This window comes from Corythoichthys intestinalis, chromosome 8 (assembly GCF_030265065.1).
Source record: "Corythoichthys intestinalis isolate RoL2023-P3 chromosome 8, ASM3026506v1, whole genome shotgun sequence".
Lineage (NCBI taxonomy): Eukaryota > Metazoa > Chordata > Actinopteri > Syngnathiformes > Syngnathidae > Corythoichthys > Corythoichthys intestinalis.
Window position 1 is genome coordinate 36,316,171 of NC_080402.1, and position 17,738 is coordinate 36,333,908.

General features: G+C 40.2%; 1 protein-coding gene across 2 annotated transcripts; it reads left to right on the forward strand.

Annotated features, from left to right (window-relative positions):
* The first annotated feature begins 883 nt into the window (after positions 1-883).
* On the forward strand, positions 884-17,086 carry LOC130920986 (ras-related protein Rab-33B-like). Of its 2 annotated transcripts, XM_057844573.1 has the most exons (4): positions 884-985; positions 7,657-8,040; positions 13,323-13,501; positions 16,637-17,086. In XM_057844573.1, exons 2-4 carry the CDS (start codon positions 7,723-7,725, stop codon positions 16,950-16,952), a joined length of 813 nt encoding a protein of 270 aa, XP_057700556.1. In that variant the 5' UTR covers positions 884-985; positions 7,657-7,722; the 3' UTR covers positions 16,953-17,086. The 2 variants fall into 2 exon arrangements, with proteins under 2 accessions (XP_057700556.1, XP_057700557.1); XM_057844574.1 differs by lacking the exon at positions 884-985 and having other exon boundaries at positions 7,570-8,040.
* The last annotated feature ends 652 nt before the right edge of the window (positions 17,087-17,738 follow it).

A 17,738-nucleotide genomic window follows, 5' to 3' on the forward strand; every position in this document is an offset into this window, starting at 1 on the left:
TATATGTGCTTTGCGATTGGTTGGCGACCAGTTCAAGGTGTACTCCACCTCCGGCCCATAATAAGCTCAACTGGGAGAGTCATTTTGTTGATTTTTAAAAATCCTTTCAATCATAAATTCTTTTATTCAACATTAAATTTTTAGATAATTCAAATAGGATAGCTGTCTTGGTATCCAGGGCAGTGGTGCGCGAGTTGGGGTTCTGAGAGTGCTGCAGTACCCGCTGTAGAGTAAATCACATTGATTGGGAAAAGAGGGTGTTAAACGAGGGCTTATTTGCCCTTTTAGTTTTCAAATGTGTTTGTGTGTCATTGTGCATTCTAGCTGCGGGGATTTGCATTATAATACACAGGTGCTTTCATTTTGCAATATATTAACTCCAACACACACTACAGGTGAAATAGAACGCTGTCTTTGTAGTAGCCTAATAGTAGTACATACTAACTATCCAGCATGCACGTGTACTGCCATTGTGCACGCCTTGTATGGAGAAAACACACAAGCATGACAAATTTGGACCGAAATGGCTGTTTTTGGATGGGGAAAAACTGAAAAAGATCCCCAGAACCCCCTGCTGTGACTTCCAGCACCCCTGGTCCAGGGGCCAATTACAGCCTTTTTAATAAGGAGGTGGCTTGTATTTTGTGGGTGACAGTGCTCCCTGTCCACCGAGAAGGTGGGAGTGGCTGCCTCTCTCGGCCGACGCTCTTGTCTACGGTTGTCGATTGCATCGAGACATCTACCTGCCTCGGCCCTCTTTGCATGCCCGCCGAGAGAGCGCTGTCCTCGGCTTGGGCCCTGGGAGCCACGTGCTCCGACGTCGCCCGGTTTGTCAACAGAGAATGCGCCATTTTCGGCATTCATGCCCCAGCTTCTTCACTGGTGACGAGCCATCCTGCCGAGGAGCAGCAGGGGAACGAGGAGCCGAAGCTTGCTCGCTGCTGGGGTCCGGCTGATTGGTGAAGACAATCACCCCCGCCTCCGGGTGTGACATTAGTCAGGGTAGTTTTGTGTGATTTTTCGTGTTCAAAAGGCGAGGAAGAGACTTGGAAGAGTCACTCGGTCAGGTTAGCATGTAGCCTGGCTCTTAGGCTCCGAGTTCCCGCAGGGAAATGACAAAAGCCGGACTAACTCCGGTGGCATAAAATTCCGTTCGGGAGGTTTAAGAAGTCGGCAGTTTTGACCAGTATTAGGGGTGCGGCTATTGATTATTTTAGTAGTCGATTAATCGATGAACTACTTAGTTCGAAGTATCGAGTAATCGGATAAGGAACATAAAAAATTAAAATAGCTGGACTGAGCTTCAAATGGTATTAAATAAATGAGTATTTAAGTACAACAAAAGAACAATTGGCTAACTTACATAGCAAAATTCCGCTAGCTTCAATGCTATAAAATGCTCACGTTTTTTTTATTTTTTAAACAATGCTCTTAACAAATGGTTCAAGCACATATTCCCACAAAACAACGGCTAAATATACCTATAAACTAAATTACGAATGCGTTAAAAAAAAAAAAAACATGAGCTCAAGCAAAAACTGAGTTTATGTTAGTCTTAACAGGGAGCAGCTGTATCCAGCCATGTGAAATGAGCAATGTCATATTCACTGTTGCCACTAGAGGGCAGTGTTTCCACCCAAATCAATGAAACTAAATGCAAACACTTTCAAAACCATTAAAACGGCACTTAAATTTTGCTGCTTCGAGTATTTGTTTAATTAAATTTGAATCTTTTTTCTAATCGAATTACTAGAGTTAATCGATTAATTGTTGCAGCACTAACCAGTATGCAGTAATTTATCCCTGTCGTACTGAATAAATGCATTTTTATTATTTCATATTCCATATAGCGCAAGACTTATTTGTCATAACTAGCAATTGGGGAAACTACTTAGATACAAAGAATATCCTGTAAAAATATTGGCGTAGAGAAATAACGATGACATTTTTCAGTCTGCTCTCTGTCGCCTTTTTCTCGTTCTGAATCTTCCTCCTCCATTGGGCTGAATTCTAAATCCACTGAAATCGCTACTCTGCTGACGTCATCATCCAGATGGAGGCGCCAGAGCGCTATAATGACAGGAGGAGCGAAACGGCAGGTTAAAAGACTCATTTCTCGTCATCTGCGCTTTGCCAAATTGTTCTATGTTGTCGAATCGTCTCAAAATATGATTTTAATTCACATAATAATGCTATTTAAGATTTTTTTGTGGTGTTACATGTACTTAAAGCTGATGATAACTTTTAAATAGATGTACACTGTAGAGACCATTTTCCCTTAAACATAGGCGGAGTTTGACTTTTGGGGCAAGGGGGGCACAACATGTTGATGACCCCGAAATGCAGTGTCAGCAATAAAATCTCGAGAATATTTTTAATAATAAGTTGACAATGAGCATTTTGTACTTTTAACCAAGATCGTCATCCGTTGAATATGGTACGCCCGCCGGTGTCGTGCCAATGGAGTTATCCCAGTCAAAAATTGTATGCCCTGGGCGGAGCCATATGGAGGTAGATTTGTGTATTATTCAAAGACACACAAAAAAAAGTCGCTTCAATCCCAAGTTTTTTTTGTTGTTGTTTTTTTAAAAAATTTTATTGGAAGCAACATTTTTATTGGAAGCAACATTTTTGTTTGAAGTAATGTTGATTTGTGTTTGGGCCAAATTTTGGCTAGGACATTTTTGTCTTTATAATTCAATCAAGCAATTCGTTTGTGTTTGGGCTATATTATGGGTAGGACTTTTGTGCCTAAATCATTCAATCCCCCCCCCCAAAAGTTGCTTCAATCAAAAAAAAAAAAAAAAAAAAAAATCAAAGAAAAAAAATCATTTGAAAAATAAAATTGCCCTCCCCTATTTTTTTTTTTGGGGGGGGGGGGGGTTTGATGCAAAGCAAATGACCGTCAAAGTTGCTAGTCACATGATCTGTTTGAAAAATAATTTTGACCCATTATAAAAATATATTTTTGTTCATTTCATTCATTTTTGTTGCAGTTTTATTGCTTTACAACTTTTAAATACATAGGAAAGTCAATTACATGCAATGACACTTTTCGGCCACGGGGGGGGGTGCCTGGAAACCCTGACCCCATTAAAATCGAGAGGAGTCTGGCTGCAGCCCGCCTCTCTCAGTACCCTGCGCCGCTCTTCTCAGTACCCATCCCGCAGACAGGAAATGACGCAACACCGCAGCTCTCAGTCCCCTCAGACCGGAAATGTCGTCAACCCTTGCGACGAAAACAAGTTACGTTATTTCACCTCTCGCGAAAAAAACACGGTAAGTGGCCGCACTGAAAAAAAGTTTTTAAAAGCGTATGCATGTTTAAAAATGTTAAATAGTTAAACAAGACTTGCGGTGAAAATATGAAGTGTTTATTCTGAGTTGAAAAGACCGTACTTATATCTAGTATTCTTAATGTAATTTAAATAATGTCTTCCTTTACTAACTGCATGTGACTTTGCTCTACTTATATTGTTTAATACGTACTGATGAATTCAGCAGCGAATTCGCTAATGCTGCTAATGCTTTTTACATTTTTTTTTCACAATGAACAGTCTTCTTTGTGTAGTTTTCATTATATTGCACTCTTATTTTTCATTATGTACATGCCTGCAATTCGCAGCTCGCTGTTTTTGTTGTTGTATGGTATTGTTGTTTTGCCTTCATTTGTTTTGTCTGGTCCTTTGTAGTTTGAATGTTGTCACATGATCCAAATAGGACAAGGTTGTAATTTTTTCTTGATATTGTTACTCTGCTTAGCTATATATTTTTTCATTATTTTGTTTTTTTTTTTACTAGCTGCAAGATCACCACCCCATTGGGAAGAAACTAAATCACGACCCCCAAATGGTAGTCTTCCCATGCAGATACAGGGATGTCACACAGATCCAAATGGAAGTAAGTAGCATAAATATTAATGTACTTTAGATTTTGGACTGTGCTGAATACTTTTTTTTTGATAGACATCGAACACTGTAAAACCCACTGTGCAGACAGGACCAATGGTGACAATATAAGACCATGCCGAGCTTCATGGACGGTTCAAACTCATCCTGCCCAGGAACGGCTGGTATGTTTTATGTCTGAGACAAATGTTGTGCTCAGTGGAAATCTGGATAGGCTTATTATTCCTTATATTAGTTAACAATTGGACATAATTGATTATTTACTCTTTGTTTATTTAACCAATCAACATTCTCATTAGCTTATGCAAATCTTGAATATAAAGAGGCCAGAAATGGTGTTGATTGTCTAAAAAAAGAAAGTTTGATTGACACGTGCTGACTTTTGGAACGTTGGCCTGAACAATGAAATGGAATCAACTGTGAATTTTGAGGATTTAGTTTCTCTAAAGAACATAATGTCACTTGTACAATTAAGTAAAATGTAACTTTTTGTTTTTGTTTTTTTGCAGATATGAAATGCATATTTATAACTTGTCTAACAAGTAGCTCATTCAAAGGTATAAAAAAGTATTTTTTTGGCGTGTGTAGGGTATTATTTTAACTATGTAGCCTACAGAATGCTTGTATGGGCTCATGTAGGTGTCTGCGTACGTTTGTATTTATATAACATATGTCCGTGTGTATAGATTATGTATTTTTCAGGGAAGGACCATATTTGTGGCTGACCCCTATGTTGTTGCAACATGGTGAAAGCCTACAGGATGTGACCCACACATGCATCTGCCTGTAAGGCTGATTAGTAACAACTACAACTTGGAGCATTGGTTCATTTTCAAAGAACAGTCAAATCATAACAAATTAAATGATCCAAATTCCAATTATTTGTGGGAAGAAAAACAGATCCAATCTTGAGATCAGAGAACTATTGTTATCTCTAATGAAATTCAGTAACCATTCATATTGGCATGGCGTTTCCATGATGATCCAGAATAGCCTTGTTTGGTTTTGAAGGTATGTTCCAGTCGATCCTTTTATTTTGCCCCTTCAATTAAAGCAGAATTGCACTCCAGATGATTCATCCAATCATTTGAAGCAAAATTCTAAAATGCCACTCTAAAATTGCGAATGTTTTGTTTCAAGGGCATTGGCCCGGTCTCAACATTGGTAGGGACGAATATAATGCAAATAAGGTTGCTCAAAAGTTGGTGGGGACAACTTTAGCATCCTGAAAAGTTGGTCGTGTTATGTCCCTACCGTCCCTATGCAAACCTACGCCCTTGTTTTGTTTGCATGAATCATTTAAACCTGACTGGTTGGTGTTCTTATGCATGGAAACACGTTTGTAATTGTTTAACTACTGTATTTAATATAAACCTATATTTTCAATTGCAGAAAACGTTGACAGTCAATCAACAGGGGGACATGGAAAGAGAGGATTGGAAGTGAAATAGAGGTATTTGTAAAAGTGTGTATTCATTGATTCAAAACTTGAAGGAAGTGACTCGGTTAAATTCTTACGTTAGGGTTTTTCGGGACAGCCATAGGGGAAGGACTGTGGCATCTTCATGTTGGTAGGTGAGTTTAACTGTCCAATTTTGTCCTCTGTTATATTTGTATTCATTTATCCATTTGTAGTATGCTCTTTGCACTGTTCTGGATGCTCTCTTTGAGTTTAACCATTGTAAAATGAAGTTCACCGAATCATTCAAATTGGGCTACAAAATATCCTTGTCGTTATTCTTTATTTACACTTGTTTTTAATTTTTGTTAGACTGATATGCCAACTCTGAGGAAGTGGTGGTGTATATTGCTAGTGGACAATTTCAAACTTGGGTGCATGGTAAGTCTTTGAAACTGTTGATATGGCATTCATAGGAAAGTAGGTGCACAGCACCTTAATTCTTTGTTGGAAAATGTGGAATACTTATTTTTGTATTTTTTCAACTTAGGTGAGCCACAGGAAAGAGTTTGCCCATTGGACAGATAAGGCAAAAGCATTACTGCAGGGTGAAGTGCCACCAGTCTATCAGCTACAGAAGTGAAATTTGAATATAATTGCTGAGGTCAGCTTTTAAAGACTTTTTAGTGTCCATTACTCTGACGCACTTTTGAACATGTCCCCCTTTATTCACTGATTTTTTTTTAGGAAGAGGTGCAACCACAGCTCCTTCAAGTTAGTGGTGGCCCACTCCAAAAAGATATGGCGGGAAAAAATGGTAAGATTGTTTATATATCTAGTTTAATGCAATGCCTGAAAAGAAAAATCAAGTATAAAATTAACAAAGCATCATTTTTATTATGTAATATTCAAATAGCTGTTTTCTTTCTCTTTTCCAATGAACAGTTTTGGTAAAAGGATTGTGCAAGACAGCACAAAAGCCTCGGACAGGGCGGGGGGGGGGGGGGGGGGGGGGGGATCAATGCAGTAGGAGTTCCCAAGCATCCTGCAGATGGAAGAGGATGAGCACGAACTACAATGTCTTGGAGCCATTCAAGTTCTGTTTCAACCATCTGGAAGATGGATTTACCTTTTTTGAGGAGATTGTTGACCAAAGAAAATATCTGGTATTCTCTCAATAATAATAAAAAAATAATAAAAATAAAGTTTACCATATTAGAACTGGTTGTATTGAGTTCATTTTTCTACACTTATAAATTAGTTGTTTTTTTTCTTTTATCCCAGATGTTAGTTGTAGGTAGTTTTAATTACCTGTGATGAAGGCTTGCCGAAAAATGTCAGGTAATTAAAACAACCTACAACTATTGTCTGGGATAAAAGAAAAGAACAACTAACACATGACAACTATTTTGTCATTTCTGTTTGAAATAAAGGTGCCTTTCCTGGAGCAGAAAGTTTAATATAGTTTCTGAATTAGTTAATTAGGATCTTCACCCACATGAATGAATTTAAGTAGCAAAATGAAAGACAAAATTGGTTTGGTTGCAACATTGAGCGAATATTACGTTTTTGATACATTAAATTGTAATGAAGCTATATTATGTGTCCGTTCATAAAAATGTAAGGATGACAGCAATTTCTAATAATTCTCAATTGGAGTATATTTTACAATTGACAAACTAAAGTACACACTGTGATAGGTCACATGCGATCTCTCAGTCACCAATTAAACCTTTATTGCAGTAGTGTGTATTTTAATTTTGATGTACTGTAACCGTGTTTTTCATTTTGGTAAAATCAGCAGGCTTTAACAAACTGACCGCGCTTAAAGAGTTAATCTCCCGATTTCACCAAATCAATTTAAGGAGCATGGAAATAAATTATTATTTAAATAATAATGAGTGATGCTGAAACCGAACATAAAAGACGTGCGAAAAGGAAAGTAAACTAGTATTTACGTTCGAATGGACGCTAACTATTACGATAAAACCGGAAGCTCGGAGCTCGAGCGCTGTTTCATGTTGTCATTTCCGGTCTGAGAGCTGCGATATTGCGTCACTTCCTGTCTGCGGGATGGGTACTGAGACGAGCGGCGCAGGGTACTGAGAGAGGCGGGCTGCAGCCAGACTCTCTTGGGAGAGTTAAAATCCGCTTATGCCCATAAAGGATTAATTACCAAAATTGTCAATTAAAGGCATTTTGGGTGAAACTCACCAAACAAACCAAACCAAACCAAACACCAGACTCACTTAATTAAACCCCACTCGAAAACACACATAAAATCAAAACTGCATTTTCAAATTTTTTTTTTTAGTTTTTTAAAATTTTAATTTGTTTATTTTTGCCCAGCATAACTAGCCAGCGGAACAACTTGTCGTTTGTTGACTGCCTGGAGGTGTTCCGATTTCACGCTACATGGAGGTTGAGGGTGGCGTTCCTCCAAAGCGTCTCAGTTTGCGCGCGCATCATGAAAAAAAGGCGTTCGACAAGACCACTCCAGTGAAGGCGAGAGCTATGGAGTCCTCTCTTGAATTGTCCAACTCTTTGGGCAGCGTGTCATCGCTGCTGAGCGGCTGCAGGACATTCAAAGTGCTCGTGATTGGGGACTCAGCGGTGGGCAAGACTTGCCTCACACACCGACTCTGCGCCGGTCATTTCCCCAGCGGCGTGGAGGCAACGATCGGCGTGGACTTCCGAGAGCGACTCCTTGAAATTGACGGGGAGATGATCAAGGTAAGAATGAATCATCTGCCAGGAGGTTATTAAACGATTGTTTATGCCATGGAAACAAAGTTTACCTGAATACATTTGCTTTTGTTGTTCTTCCCACGTGCGTTGGAGAATTATATTTGTGCTTGCTTGTCAAACAAAAGAGGAAGTGTGTGATTGTTTGTCAAGTTTAACAATACAATGTTAATGTTGTTGCTTTTCTTCCCTAAATGCCACAAAAAAATATTGCTGGGATTGCGCCTTTCATTGTTTTGGATGTTCACGGTGTCATTACCCATTGAATAATGCTATGTGGATGGACCATCGTGTCCAAACTTCAAAATTATAAAAATTGAGTTCAATATGGCACGCACAAGAACCTTGAGCTCAGCCTCCACTCTGTTCCCCTTCTCCGTTTCAACACTAGGTGGCGCTTGTCCCTTAAAAAGTGCCTCTGCATTTAGCAGCAAGAGCAAAGTGATTCCTCTTCTCTCTTTTCTGTGTGTAGCAGTACAGCAAACATTTGACAAACAGCTGTTCGAGAACATGCGACAATTGGCAAGCCCATAAATTAACATGTTGAAATCAAGGCGGGAATTTTTTTTTATTTTTAGCTGGTGTATATGAGACTAGTGATCACAAAATAATCTTGATGAGTGTCATTTTCCTGGATATAGACCCTACTCACCAACGTCACAGAATGACGTGTCGCTGTATCCGGCTGCCATATTGTCCGTCATTGTTTATCCGTATTCTCAATGGTTTCAATTTGTCGTGCAATTTATAGTGCAATTCATGGAAGCCCCGGTGCTTTCAGATGCTGTAAACTCATTGGATGCGTTGCATAAAAGGCGTTATGTGGAAAAGCTTCAGTCTATCCATTCGCCAGACCCATATTTGATGCCTAAATCGATATTTTTCGACCTGCTGTCTTCGCCCTCACTGCCTGACATCTGCTACCCAGATATCTACAACTATCTTGTCTACACAAAATCAGCCTATTCTCACGAAAGTTTGAAAAACTTTAAGAGCAGCACTCTAAGCAACATTACCCCGTGTGACCCTTTACTTCCAATTTTCTAAAATGGCGACAATCAAAAAAAAAAAAAAAAAGTTGACTGCGATGGCCAACGCTTCAAGGATAGGTGGATATTGGACTATTTCTTCAATAAAACATGCAACAACTGTGTCGGCCTCATTTGCAAAGAGACAGTCGCTGTTTTCAAAGAGTTCGATGTGACGCGATAATGATATTACCGAACAAGGCACGCTGACATGTACGACAACATTACAGGGAAGATACGCAGTGAGAAATTATAGCAACTTGAAGCTAGTTTCATTTCACAGCAGCAGTATTTCGCAAGAGCCCGAGTGTCGAAAGAGAACGCCACAAAGACAAGACTGTTGAAATTATGAATTAAAAAAAAATAATAAAGCAAATGTGACACACAGAAGGGCTTGCTAAAATTTGTTTAAATATATTGTTCTATGTAAATCAGCCAAGGTAGCCCCCCGCATTTTTACCACACCAAATCTGGCCCCCTTTGCAAAAGGTTTGGACACACCTGTTTAACTGATGATCCGTAGACGAGGCCAGCTTCTTTCACTTGATACCAGCTAAATATTATTCAGAATGTAATGATGGTGGAAGAACTAAGCATCTTGAATTTGAATCTGTGTGTTGTCGGCGATTAGCCTCGCAATGATCTTAATTGTGGTTGTCAGCCCAAAACCCTCTAAATATATATTAAATGCATTTTACCAGATATAAAATGACTACTACATAATGTGTGGTAATCGTTTGGAGCCCAGTTTTCTCGTCGAATTGCAGAAGTCCATCTCGCTCTCCTCTCCGGGTCTCTCGGAATACGGTAGAACTTCAAGTCTCTCCGTCTATCTTTCCTGTTATTGCAACCAACCGCCACACATGCCTTCACCATTTTGATTATTAACGTTAACGAGCAGAAAAACACGCCATAATAGGAGGAATTTACATAGCGGTAATGCGTCAACACGACGAGTTGACGGACAATATGGCGCGGAGGTGTGGTTGTGACGTCATGTGAGTAGGGTCTATATGTACATAGGGGTGTGACAAAATATCGAAATAGTGATATACCGTGATACTTTGAATCCCAAAAGGTTATCGATATGCTCCTGCCAAGAATAGAGATATTGTTTTAAAACGGTGTCAATATCTAATAAATAAATAAATAAAAATAAGCCAACAAGTTGCTACCAAAATCTTCCACCACAATACTGTCTCCTCCAAAGCGTCTCAGTTTGCGCGCGCATCATGAAAAAAAGGCGTTCGACAAGACCTCTCCAGTGAAGGCGAGAGCTATGGAGTCCTCTCTGGAATTAAGTTAACTCTAAGGCTGCATTGACGGTGCTCGATGCTCAATCCATTTAGACTGAGAACGTTCGTTGTTTCGAAATCAGAGCATTCACAGTCATTCTGTCCGATTTTCAGGGCATTTACAGGTCACTTGTTGTTAATTTTAGGGCATTTACAGGTCATTTCCTGTTGAGTTTGAGTCACCGCCTATTCATTTGGGTGATTCCGAGGTCACTTCCTGTTCTGTAACTCAAAATAAACAGGAAGTGACCCATAAAATACTCCAAAACCAACAGGAAGTAACGGAAAATTAACAGTTAAATGACCTTAAGTGGCCCAAAATTACCTAGTTGCCTGGCATTGGCTGCCACTACTGGCCATAGACGTTCAATCTGTTTCATTCGTCAATTCGTTCATTCGATGCCACCCTCCCAGTTCAAATGGATTGGACGTCTACTAGTGATAAAATCCAATTCACAGCAGAAGCTTGTTTTTTCTGTTTATTAGTTGTTTGTAGAATATCCTAGAATGATTTTACGACCAATGTTATATCACCATATCGTCAGATCATCGTTATCGTGAGCTTTGTATCACAAATCGTATCGTATCGTGAGGTACCAAGAGGTTCCCACTCCTATATGTACATATATGAATCAATCTCAAAAACTGATGAAAATGCTCTAATTTCTGCCTAGCATCTTAACTCATTGACTGCCATTGACAATCAAGGTGAAATCCATTTGACCTGACGGAAACAAATCACTGCAACTTATTAACTACCACAACGCGTACTCTGTGAATACAATACATATACCAGGGTTGGCATTGACCAATTAATGCCATCTTATGCATCCCATTTCAACTTTATATCAAGATTTTAAAAAATACTTTAATTTGTCTAAAATTATCATCAACAATTATTGTTTTAATGTGGGCGTTTTGTAGCCCTTGCATTGATATTTTGTGCTGAGAATGTGTTTTGCCATGTCCTAAAACACACATATGAACAGATGAGGAAGAATTGTGAGGTCACGTGATTGGAGGTGGTATTTAAATTTTAGTGAGAAAGATTATACTTTACTTTGCTACATACATAAAACAGAAGTATGCAAGTGGTCCCCCAACAGTAATACAAAGTCATCATGAAACAGATACAATGCTTTTTTTGTCTTGTTTTTTGCAATATTAAAAGATAGGTCACCAAATCATCCTTTTTTTCAATAAGGAAGGAAGAACACTTTTCCTGTTGACTCAACTGCCATACATGTTTTTAGTAAAGACATCAACATAAACCCTTGTCAAGTGTATGGATCGGTATTAGCATTCAGTTTTCACAGAGGTTTTCTTGAGCAGGCTACATGGAGTGAACCTCTACATATTAACATGATTATTAATTTAGCGAGGTCCTTTACCTCCTCACGACAGGCGCCGCCATCCCTGCACCTTTTTTAATGCACCACACACATCATACTCCATAGGAGAGCTCCGGCAAAGGGCGGTGGGACGGGCGGCTGGGTAGAAATTCCATGCTGTGGTCCCACTGCCCCAAGCCAAGCTCTCCTATTTTAATGCATACATTGCACTACCCTCCCCTCACAATATCATCACGGCGCTGGGTAACGGCTGCCAGGTACCCGGCTGTAATAGGGTGGTAGGTGGGTCCCACACTTTTTCCCTATGGCGGGGCTCCTGGGCCGTGGCCTCCCCTCTGCCTGGGCTGCCGGCCGCGGGAGTGGGTGGAGATCGGGGTTCCGATCTTGCGTCGCTCCATGGCGGCTCCTCGGCGTTCTCCTGCCTCCACTTTCCGCCCTTCTGCTCGTCCCGGGGCATGCCGTGCCGGTTGGGGGGCTGCGGCTGTGGCTTGTGGGCCGGGTGGGAGTTGGTGTGGGGTTGATGGCGCGTCCCCTCTTGCCATCCCTGAAAGCCGGTGGATGGGTGTGCGGGTGGCCCGGGGGACCACCCTGGATCCCGTGGCGGGGGACGATGGCTCCTTTGCTGGGCTGCGGGAGGAGTGACGGGCTGCGCTGAACAACCCCCCCCCCCCCCCCCCCCCCCCCGCCGCCTGCCCTCCCTCCCCGGGCTGGTTGGGTGGGGCCGTGGCCCTTGGTTGGCGCCGCGCTCGTCTGTATGGCTGTCGCGCGCCTGGTGGGGCTCGCGTGCGGCTGGATGTGATGGGGCACGCTCGCGTGGGGCGTCCCGGTGCCGGGATTGGCAATTGGGCGGCCTAGGGTCGGTCGCCAACGGGCTTACACTCACAAGGGATTCACACGATGACTGGGTTCTAGATCACAGAGCTGATTTGTGTACACTCTACCCCTTTCAATCACTTAGCTTATAGACTCCCCCACCACCGATAGCACCAACATATTAATAGTTAGTGTAGACGTTCAATGTATTTCTTGTTGTAGTTTGTGTTTATTGTCTTTCTTCTCTTGTGTTTCTTTTCTTCTGTCCCCCTATAACCCCTTCCTGTTTGCTGCTTGGTCATAATAAACGAGGTATGTTGAATGATCACAATGGGAGTATGTCAGACTCTCAATGTGAAACATTAAAACTGTTCAGACCATCCGGACACTTAGACTTCCATTCTCCGTGTCAAACAGCTGAACAGGACAGGTTTAAGAAAAAAAAAAATGTAGCGAGGTCTTTCACGACTTTTTTTTCTTCACAGATTTAGGAAAAAAATTGTCAAAATGTCAGTAATCATTCTTGTTCCGAGCCCAAGACGAAACGTTCAATATCACATCAGTCGTTTTTCTTTGTTCCCTCTTCAAGGTGACTCATCAAATTCCATTGTTCGTGCTAGTGTGTTGGCAACGTGCATTTCATCACAGTTTTACGCGCTTTTCCACCCTCTCATGATTTCCTCTTTCTTTCTCGTGTCTGTTTTGTTCTTTATTAGTAGCAGCTGCGTGCAACCCAAGTGAATCGATTACAGTAGTTTTGTTTGTTTCCTTTGTCTCTTCAGTTGCAACTGTGGGACACAGCAGGACAGGAACGCTTCCGTAAGTCAATGGTGCAACATTTTTACCGAAATGTGCACGCAGTTCTCTTCGTCTATGATGTCACATGCTGGGCCAGTTTCAGCAGCCTCTCTGCTTGGGTAGACGAGTGCCGATGCAACTCTCTTGGCCAGGAAGTGCCCAGGTATCAGCAGCGAGATTATATACAGTGGCATGAGAAGTAGCTGAATGTTGTGGAATTTTTCACATTTCTGCATGAAATCACCATCAGATGTGATCTGATCTTTGTCAAAATCACACAGATAAAAAAAGTGTCTGCTTTAACTAAAACCACCCAAACATTTATAGGTTGCCATATTTTAATGAGGATAGTATGCAAACAATGACAGAAGGGGGAAAAATAAGTAAGTGAACCATCACATTTAATATTTTGTGCCCCCCACCCCCCACCCCTTTGGCAGCAATAACTTCAACCAGACGCTTCCTGTATAGGGTACCCGCGGGTTATAAAAAGTATTAAAAAAGCATTGAATTTACTTTTCCATTATTAAAGGTATTAAAAGTATTAAATTAGCTGTCGTAAGTCTGGAATTTTTTCACCGTGGTTTTAATTTTGAAGAACATCTCAGTGCAACCTAAATTATATCCATGAAGAAGTTTTTTTTTTTTTTTAATCCATAACGAAGATGACGCGTAGATGCACTGCACTACAAATCATAATGCACCTCGTGCGTGTGCGCTGTTAGCATCATTAGCATCAACATCACAACAGCAGGCAATCGCACCGTACTGTGTGCTAACGTAAGGAACTGCTCAGATGCCTTAGTTATGTTCAACGAAAGCCTCAACAAGACAACCAAGTCCAAACAGTTGGACCAGCATGTGAGGTATTGGATCGGCGACCAAGTCGCACTTTGATACTTTGGGTTGCAGTTTATGGGTCATGCGAAGGCAGTGGAACTGCTTAACATTTCAAAGTAAGTTGCCAATTTCTCCAATTAAAATGTGCCTTTCGAATGAATGTGAATTTCGTAGTTTTAACTCAAGAGTTAGCCATGTTCAATGGGGTATTGGCAGGTGCACTAGCCTTAGCATGGATAAACCGGAGTCGTAGCTCCACCATCACCCTCAGACACACAACACGGTTGACACTATTATTGGAACGAGTGCGGGGTAACGTTGATCTGAATAACATGGCATGGTGATAGGCAAATTATAATGTAGGTGATAGTAAAACACCTCCTGGTATATTTAAATGTTTTTCTTGATTGAATAAGAGTATGGATTTTCTCTATCTGATTAAAAGAAATGTCTTCAATAACTAACAAAGGATTAACATGTGTTTTGTATACTTCTTGTAATGTGATTAGAAAAAAAACAATTACCAAGGGAAATGTGTAGCTTTTTTTATTTTGTGGTAATTAATGGTAAACTACTGCCATTTAGTGGCTGTTTTTTTTTAACTTTCACTGCCAATTGCAAGATTTTCCCAAGCACTTTACAGTTAATGTGACCAACTTGACAATCACCAGTTAAGGTGACCAACTTGACAATCACCAAACTACCACCTTGACTAGGTCCTCTTAAAAGGGAAACCTGTTGTATTGCAAATGTAATTTCTGAAGTAGCTTTACAAAAATAGTGTAAAATCCATTTTATCCTGGGGAAAAAAAAATCTGAAAGACCTTATATTTAAATGTGTTTTAATTGTATCTTTGGTAAATGTGCATTCTTTTGTCAAACACACTTAGTAATTGAGGTTACATTTGATGTTCAGTGCTTTATTTTTTTAATATGATCCAATATTATCTAAATAATGGGTGCGGGAAAAGTATTAATTTTCAGTTGAAATGGCATTAAAAAAGGTCTTAAAAGTCTTGAATTTAGATTCATCAATCCTGGGGGGACCCTGCTGTAGCTGCAGATCAGTCCGCACATCGATCAGGACTGATCTTGGCCCATTCTTCTCTACAAAACTACTGTATTTCAGTCAGATTCCTGGGATGTCTGGCATGAATTGCTGTCTTTAGGTCATGCCATAGCATCTCAATGGGGTTCAAGTCTGGACTTTGACTTGGCCACTCCAGAACGTGTAGTTTGTTCTTCTGAAACCATTCTGAAGTTGATTTACTTCCATGTTTTGGATCATTGTCATGTTGCAGCATCCATCCTCTATTTAGATTCAACTGTCTGCCAGACAATCTCAGGTTTTCCTGCAAAACATCCTGATAAACCTTTGAATTCATTCTTCCATTAATGATTGCAAGTTGTCCAGGGACTGAGGCAGCAAAACAGCCCCAAATCATCTTGCTCTCTCCACCATGCTTCACGGTGGGGATGAGGTGTTGATGTTGGGGAGCTGTTTCATTTTTCCTCAACACATGATGTTGTGTGTTACTCCCAAACAATTCAACTTTGGTTTGATCAGTCCACAAAATATTTTTCCAAAACTTCTGTGGAGTGTCCAAGTGCGTTTTTGCCAACATTAAACGAGAAACAATGTTTTTTTCTTTAGACGGCAGTGGCTTCCTCCGTGGAGTGCTCCCATAAACACCATTCTTGGCCATAGTTTTACATATAGTCATTCTGTGCAGAAATATTGGACTGCACCAGTGATTTCTGTAAGTCTTTAGCAGACACTCCAGGGTTCTTTTTTACCTCTTTGAGTATTCTGCCCTGAACTTTTGGCGTCATCTATGGTGGACGGCCACTCCTTTGGAGAGGCGCAACAGTGCTAAACTCTCTCCATTTGTAGACAATTTCTCTGACTGTCGATTGAAGGAACATCCAGACTTTTAGAGATGTTTTTTATTCCCAGCTTTATTCAAATCAACAATCCCTGATCACAGGTTTTCAGAGACCTCTTATGACCGAGCCATTTTGCACATCAGACAATGCTTCTCATCAAGACTTTTCTTACCAGGTAGTGATTAGACACACACCTGACTCCAAATGTTTGGTAAAATATGGTTATGATTGCTCTTTAAGTCTCCTTAGGCAGAGGGCTCACTGACTTATTTTTCCCCCTTCTGTCAATGTTTGCATATTATGTTCATTAAAATAGGAAAACCTACAAATGTTCGGGTGGTTGTAGTTAAAACAGACACTGTATTTTTATCTGTGTGATTTTGACAAAGATCAGATCACATTCGATGGTGAGTTTATGCAGAAATGTGAAAAATTCCAAAAGGTCCAGATACTTTTTCGTACCACTGTATTTTAATTATTTATTTAGGTTTTACTTTCTTCGTAAGGCAATTTGAATTTGTAGTTCTTGTTTTGACTGACTTGCTTTGATTTTGTGCTGCTTTCTCAACAGGTTTCTGGTTGGGAACAAGAACGACCTCCGTGATGTCGTGAAGACCGATGGCCTGGTGAACCAGGAACAGGCGCTGAAATTTGCCAAAACTCACAACATGATGTTTTTTGAGACATCGGCCAAATACTCCGGCAGACGGCGAAGTGTTGGGGATGTGCCCTATCAGCAGGATAATGTCGAGGATATTGTCAATGCTGTCGGTGCCAGACTGAAGAGACAGAAGAGTCACAGCGCAGCGTACAACCTGGCATACAGTGGCTCTTTTAAAGTTTTCAACAAGAAACCAGAGGAGAAAGAAATATGGAGCTGCTGCTGAAAGCGAGAACAATTGCCTTGCATTGGGAGAAACTAATATAGATATGTTGATATTTATACTTTTTAATATTGGGCATGTTACTCTTTGAAATATTGTAATGTTGTCATGTTTATGTTTATTAATGAGCAAATAAAATCATATGAATGAAAAGATCAATGTTTTTATTTGCAAATAATTAGAAATCTGCATTAAAATGACAATTATCCAGTAAAGTTTTAAATGGGATTTTTCCTTTATTGAGTGTTCGTAACTGTGAAAATGAAAAATGCTGAAACCCCTTAGTTTCCCCATGGTTCATCATTTTTCTAATCTTAATCTAACAGGCAAAAAAAATCAGTTTCCCTTTTTGCAAGAACAGTTTTTTCAAGGGACATTTATTGTTTCATCTTCAGGTTCCAAACTTAGTGAGGTGCGTGAAGTCATGCTTGAATCATTACAATATTGAAGAACTGACTTCAATTACATCCATCGCCCTTGGGATGACCTTGGTTTCATGTGGACATGCTTTTAAAAAAAAAAGTCATAACCCCACCTCTAAATTATGAATTCTTTGTGAAATCGGTATGTGCTGTAAGATTTGATTGCAAGGGAACATGAATTTGAATGTGATTATTGAAATCTGAACACAGCCACATCCCCAATTATAGAAGGTGGCCCGCTTGCGAAACCACAGTGACATTATCACAGTATGTTTTCACTTCTCTAAAAACAGATTTGAAGTTGTTTCAGCAGAGTTGTACACGCTATAGGTCGACTTTAATAGGGGAGTTTGAATGATAAAAAAAG

Coding starts and splice junctions, on each gene's coding strand:
- LOC130920986 (XM_057844573.1), top strand. CDS start 7,723: ATGGAGGTTGAGGGTGGCGTTCCTCCAAAGCGTCTCAGTTTGCGCGCG. Junction 8,041..13,322: donor TTGACGGGGAGATGATCAAG/GTAAGAATGAAT, acceptor TTGTCTCTTCAG/TTGCAACTGTGGGACACAGC. Junction 13,502..16,636: donor CTTGGCCAGGAAGTGCCCAG/GTATCAGCAGCG, acceptor CTTTCTCAACAG/GTTTCTGGTTGGGAACAAGA.